The sequence below is a fragment of the Sapajus apella genome, unplaced genomic scaffold (genome assembly GCF_009761245.1).
Source record: "Sapajus apella isolate SASKATOON/1434 unplaced genomic scaffold, GSC_monkey_1.0 scaffold38, whole genome shotgun sequence".
Lineage (NCBI taxonomy): Eukaryota > Metazoa > Chordata > Mammalia > Primates > Cebidae > Sapajus > Sapajus apella.
The window spans coordinates 7455446-7462395 of NW_022436978.1; the positions used below are offsets into that span (position 1 = coordinate 7455446).

Below are 6950 nucleotides of genomic sequence, written 5' to 3' on the forward strand. Positions count from 1 at the left end.
GAACCACCACCCCTGGCCTAGTTTTATTTTTATTTGTCAATGTTTCTGCTGAATTTCAATAGAAATGCAAAAATTATTCCTGAGGCATTTTTCAAAAAAGCCTACACTGTTTACTTTTACAGATTATTTAAATATGGTACAATATGTAGCTTAGTTTTTGGGGAGTTTTTATATTAAAAAATTGTGAGGCAAAACCAAATTTTTAAAGTTCCTAAAGAATCCAGTTATGCCTTTTATAGTGGCAGATTAATGTAGATACAAACCTTTCTTCTTTTTATTTTTAATATAGTGAGTTTAAATCCTGCCTGGAAGGAACTTGTGCCACAGAGACCACCTTCGGGTCTTATATCTGGGGCCCTTCTCTTCTCCGTTTTGTCTCAGATTATCATCTCCATTGGATTTCAATCTTTGGGGTTTTTTTGGGTCAAGCAACAACCTTGGTATGAAGTGTGGCATCCACAATCAGAGTAAGTTGGTCAGTCTATGTAAGAATCTACATAAAATATGTGCAACATATATGATATAAAAATGAGTTTAAAAGTTTATATAAAAGTTTGTGCCAGGCACAGTGGCTCATACCTATAGTCCCAGTACTTTGGGAGGCTGAGGCAGGTAGATCACTTGAGACCAGGAGCTCAAGACCATCCTGGCTAACATGGCAAAACCCTGTCTTTACTAAAAATACAAAAATTAGCTGGGCATGGTGGCTCCTGCCTGCAATCCCAGCAGTTTGGGAGAATCACTTGAACTTGGGAGGCAGAGGTGTCAGTGAGCCAAGAGATTGTTTTTTGAGATAACATTTGCATGAGGACTGCTTTAAACACTTCCATAATTTGGCCTGTATTTGCCTGTCTATCGCGGTCACTCCTTGTGGCTTTGGGAAGATGTTCAGGCAAAATCCTAATAATCACTACCAAGATGGGGACCTTAGATCAGTTTCTTAATTTGCTGCTGAGCCTTACTTATCTGTAAAATAGAAAAGTTGGAATTAATCTCTGGGGCTTCTTCTAAACAAAGAGTATTTTGTACTTCTAATCTTTCTTCCCCCAGTTTAGGAAATGGCATTTTAAAACTTACGGGGAAAAATAAATTAGGTGCTAGTGTTCTATGGATCACAACATATAACATTGTTTTAATTAATTAAACATATACGTTAATTTTGTGGAATTAAATTTTCAGACGTAAACATTTATTTCCAGTTTGATTGCGAGGTATTGTCTTTAAAAATTTGAGAAGATTTAAAGAAATTTAATATTAATTTTTTAATATGTACATGAAAACACAGGAATAAAAGGTGGAATTTTCTTGAGAAGCTTTCCATAGTTTACTTGCAGCAGATTAACATTTTGTTAGCACCTACCTGTGTTTATAGTTAATATTTTAGTAATGGCTGTTGGGGACTTCTCATAATTAGTTGTGTGTGTGCCTAATGGTTCTGCCTACCTGGAAGTAGAAATGAGGGAGAGCCATAGCTGGGGAATATTGAGGGCCATTTCAGCACCGGTGACTTGTGAGGCATTTGCACAAGTCATCCTACTAGTCCCTATGTAAACTTGTGATGTAGGTACCAGTATTTACCAGTGAGGAGGTAGGCTGAGAGAGAGTAAATAGTACTTCCTCAGTTAGCACTGAAAAGTGATGGAGCTTGGGTCAAACCCATTGTCTGTCTGCTTTCACTCTGCCAAAATTACTCCCCAAATTAAAAAACTGAGGGGGGCTTATTAAATATTTCTTACTTGATTCTAATTTTTGAAGTGATTGAGATGTCTGACTGAAGAGAAAACCCAATAATCTTGTGCCTGTTTTATACATCTTATTTTGGTATTGTTGGATCTTTTGCTGTAAATATCACCATATTTCTATTTGTTATGGTAGTGATTCAGGGCAGTTAAGGTAAGATTGGTTTCTTTTGGGAAATGAGTATTGTGTTTACTAATGCAAACATTTTTGCATATGTTCTAGTGCTTGTAATACAACAAGAAGCCTGTTTTGGAATTCTTCACATGTAGACAATGAAACGGAACTTGATGAACATAATATACAAAATTATGAAAATACCACAGTTTTTTTTATTTCCAGTTTTCAGTACCTCATAGTGGCAATTGCCTTTTCAAAAGGAAAACCCTTCAGGCAACCTTGCTACAAAAATTGTAAGTTTGGCATTTATTGTGATTTCCACCCCGCCTTGCCACTTTGAAACAAATGTAGAAGAGAATAATTGCAAGAGTCTTTTCCATAGCAAACCAGATCTTCACAGATAGAATGAATATAGTGATTTAGATATTTACTGTTGTGTTTTACTTTCATTGGTCTTTGCCACCCTAAAATTAAAGCCACCAGTGCCGAACATTGCTGTTTCTCACATCCTGGTGCCTCTGGCTCCAGCATTTATTTCTACAACCCATTGCAGAGGGAGTTAGGATTGGAAGCAGAGACAGAGGTTCCTCAGTTGGAGCAGTAGGTATTATACTTTCCTTCTGCGTGGTCTGCACAGCATCAGCTGTCTTCTTCATTTCTGACACTGGTATGGCCTGTGTTTACCTCTGGGATTCTTCGTTTCTAGTATCTTTGCATGCTATTGCGAAAAGGGCCAGTGTACTGAATGGAGGCCTGCGCCATGTGGACTTGTCTGTGGCAATAGAATATATCATTTTGATTGATCAGAATTAGAGTTTATGGGAAAAAATCAGTTGCTACATCTAAATTGCCAATTTTAAAAAATTGAGAATGCAGTAATATATGGAACAACTTTTAGACTTAGACGTCTGCAGTATTTGGGAGCAAATAGCAATTATTCTTTTTATGTAGTTATGACAAGGTGGCAGTATTCTAGTTGGCAAGATGTCAGGTCACAGGTATTGGTATGTCATAGGAGTAACAACTATTAGTGTCTTGGTCTCATATTAGCGTTTACGAGGCATTTTCTCATACGGTATCTTATGTCACTTCTACCCTGTTGGTTTGTAGGGCAAGTTTTATTACTTTATATTTTGGACAGGTAAGATTAAAATCTAATCTTAGTGGTAATTTTCCCCCTTTTTTTTGCCCTCTTTTTGGAACTGATGTTTCTTATTTTAAAAATAACTCTATTATTATGTACTTATTAGTAATATATTGCTGTATAACTGTACTAAGAGCTGTTTTACTAAGAACTGTATTAGAACCACGCTGCAGGATGAAAAACTTCCCACAGAAAGTTTGTCACAGTATTTCTAAAACGATTTCATCAGTACAGATAACTTATAAGGTGAATTTAATAATTAGAGTTGGTATAGGTTTTATTTTTAGTTTAGCATTTTTAAATTTCAAGGAAATATTGAATACATTTAAGAGTAGCTAAAAACATCTATGAAGAAACATTGCTTTTTTTTTTTTTTTTTTTTTTAATTTGAAGAAAACTGGTATTCAGACTGGTCTGCAACCAAGACAGCTCTATCAAGAAAGTTAATTTTAGAGATCTACCCTATTCACACTGTTACAACTAAAAAAAGGAAGAATATTAGTTGCCTGTTTCTAAAATGCATCTTCTATATGTTTGGAAAACTTTAAAAAAAAAAAAAAGGCTCAAGAAACTTTGTATTGTCATTTAATTTCCAATTTACTTGAATAAATAATAAACACTTTATTTTTGGCCACTGGATGATTTTAAAAATGTATTAAGATTATACATATTGTCTTTACTATTAGCAGCTTGTATACTTCTCTCAGTGGGTAAACAGAGGCACATGCTGTTACACAACATGCCTTCTGAAAAGCACAGAAGGAGCGTACAGCTGACACAGGCATTCTGCTAGTTTTCACCTCTTGTCTATTTGTCCTTGGAGTCCATGAGTACTCCTTTCCTAGGACCTGCCAGTCGTTGTTCTCTATAAATGGTGTGTAATGTATTAAATGTATTTTGAAATTATTATTTTTAAGAATTAATCTGTCTTAGGCGCTTAAGGAAGTCTCTTTAGAGCTTTTTCCTTCCTTGTACTGGTTCACTTTCAATCTAAATTAAACTTGACTACAGTCTGTGTGGTTACCTGTTTTCAACTGCAGCTTCACAGTTATGTTTTCTCATTCAACTCCTTTCATTTCAAGGGTCATGATATGCACTTAATTCTTAACACCCTCCTTTAACTAGATGTGATTTCTTGGGATTTGGCTTCAATTCTCTTTTCCTTTTATTTTTGGTCTGACATTACCCTAGGCTTGTCAGTCAACAGCTTCAATTTTTAACGCAGTTTCTTATTGGATCGTCCCTCCAGTTTATTGCTTGTGCTATCCCTTTCTCTGTCTATGAAGGCATTACTACTGAATTGCCAGTATGTTTCCTATTCAGGGCCTATGTATCTTTTACCTGTTCATCTAACATGTGTAAATTGGCTGAAGCAGTTCAGATACCCAGAGGCCCTACAGAATAAGGTGACCTTTTAAAGATGTAACTGGATAAGAAGAGAAGGATAGGAATAAAAAGGTTTAAGATTTTGGCTGGAGGTTAGAAGGACCTAGTTATTGTTTGGGAAAAGAACAAAGAGATAAATAATTAGCGATGAATATTATATGTATGTCTACTTTATTTCAGAGTCACTAAGGAGAATAGGAAGGAAATCCTTTCTGATACCTTATTTTGATGCCATAGTCCATCAGTGGGACCTGGTATCATTAACAGCACATCATATGTTGCCATAAGCTGAAAAATATTTAATAATGACTTCAATTTACATGTCGCTATATCCTTTGAATACTTACAAATCTATTATTTCCTATAGGATTCTCACCATACCCCATTTTATAGATGAAATAATTTGACTCTAAATGACTTGTTCAGATTCACATAGCTTTATGGAAGAGTCAATCTAAAACAATCTAAACCTGAGGAATACTCTTGACCCTGGCCTGCCATCACCAATGACACAATTTTTTTTTGATTATTGTCTTCTGGTGAAGAATATTTATACTTTAGCACAGTTACTAAGCCACTGCTTACAATGGCAGGAGAATCTAGGAGCTGGCTGCATAGTTTATAAGAAATTCATACCTCTCTAAAGTGAATGCGTGATTGAAATCCTTATTGATTTTAAAATTTTGTATGGTTATATCTCTGTCAGCCATCCTTCTCCTTGTCACATAGTGTCTTTTTTGAATAGTGCCTTTTTTTTCTTTCCAGGCTAAACAAACATAGATTCAGTTACTTTATTTTCTCTTTCACATGGAAATCCTGGCAGATTTTTTGAGGTGGCTCTGGGAGAGACACAAAAGTTTGAGAAACTAACATTGTTTAGGTAGATGTAAAGAAGCTGCTGAGCTTGAGTAATTTCTTTCCCCCCAACAACACACGTCAAGAACCAGATTGCAAATCTACTTTTGCTGTAGTTTGAAAAATGCAGTCAGATTTGAAAAGCGTGCAATATGGGTTGTTATTACTTTATTGAATTTCTTTTTTTTTTTTTTTGAGACGGAGTCTTGCTCTGTTGCCAGGCTGGAGTGCAGTGGCGCAATCTCGGCTCACTGCAACTTCCGCCTCCTGGGTTCAAGCGATTCTTTCACATCAGCCTCCCCAGTAGCTGGGACCACAGGCGCTTGCCACCACACCCGGCTAATTTTTGTATTTTTAGTAAAAATGGGGTTTCATCATGTTGGCCAGGATGGTCTCAATCTCTTGACCTCATGATCCACCCACCTCGGCCTCCCAAAGTGCTGGGATTACAGGTGTGAGCCACCACACCCGGCCTGAAATTCTTTGTCAGTCTCCATGTTTCTCTCTGATATTTATCTTCTGACCATTTCTTCTCTCCTTTTTCTGATTTTGTATTTTCTCTTTGTTGTGTTTGTATACTTCCAACCAGCACTTTGTAAAACACTTTTTCCTTATCTGACCGTAACTACTTAAATAACCATAGAACTTACACAGTACTTTAGTTGCTGCATTTGTGAAACCGAATGTTGCATTTCATATTTACAATTTAGTAGAATTGCTTTTTACCCAACATGGGTCCCAAGTGTTTTTTTTTTATTTCTTTGTTTTTTTTTTGAGATGGAGTCTCCCTTTGTTGCTCAGGCTAGAGTATAGTGGCATGATCTCGGCTCACTGCAGCCTCCGCCTCCTGGATTCAAGCGATTCTTCTGCCTTAGCCTTCTGAGTAGCTGAGATTACAGGCACCCACCACCATGTCCAGCTAATTTTTGTATTTTTTTTTTTTAGTATAGAGGAGGTTTCACCATGTTGGCCAGGTTGGTCTCGAACTCCTGACCTTGTGATCTGCCCACCTCAGCCTCCCCAAGTGCTGGGATTACAGGCATGAGCCACCACACCTGACTGTTTTTTAAAAATCCTTTTGGTCAGTGTCTCATAGTAAAATAGTGTCTCCAGCTTTGGTATAAGTGTTAGTATAAGTTTCAGCCTAAGCTACTAAAACTACATATATATATATATACCTCTACACACTGGTGTATGTAAACATAAAAATGACAAACATATAGTATAGTTTTTGTAGAATGAAAAATATTTACCTGTAGGTTTGAATTGATACTAACAAAGTTTGTATTTACAAATAACTTCCATGTTTGAAAATAGCACTGAGACCCTTCCTTTACAGTCAGTAAAAAGGATAGTAACTTCTTCACCCAACCTGAAGGCTTCATGATAAGGTTTTTGTCTGTGGTCTTAGTAAAGTTTGAGTTTGAAGTGGACTTCAAATAGGAACTTGTGAATAAATGTCCAGATCAAAGGAAAAAGGGGAAAAGTTGGGGCTATCAATATAATTAGAAAATTTCTGAGCCACTTTTATGGCTTATTATTATACAAGTATATGCTTATATACATGCATGTGTATGTGTGCATGTACACACTTAAGAAAATGGCCATGAGCAAGGAGTTTGGTTTTTGCATTAGGAAAGTGAGACAAAGTACTGCTGGGTGGCTTTGCCATTCCCAGCTCCCATAGCAAGCCATAAGGCCAGCCCAC

General features: G+C 36.5%; 1 protein-coding gene across 7 annotated transcripts in view; it reads left to right on the plus strand.

The window, feature by feature from the left end:
• The window catches only part of ATP13A3 (ATPase 13A3), a 91962-nt gene that overhangs the window by 68172 nt on the left and 16840 nt on the right, over window positions 1–6950 (plus strand). For all 7 annotated transcript variants that reach the window (XM_032298211.1, XM_032298217.1, XM_032298216.1 and 4 more), the window contains 2 exons: window positions 290–467; window positions 1963–2150. In XM_032298211.1, coding sequence (XP_032154102.1) covers window positions 290–467; window positions 1963–2150 — 366 coding nt within the window. The remainder of the gene's footprint in view (window positions 1–289; window positions 468–1962; window positions 2151–6950) is intronic.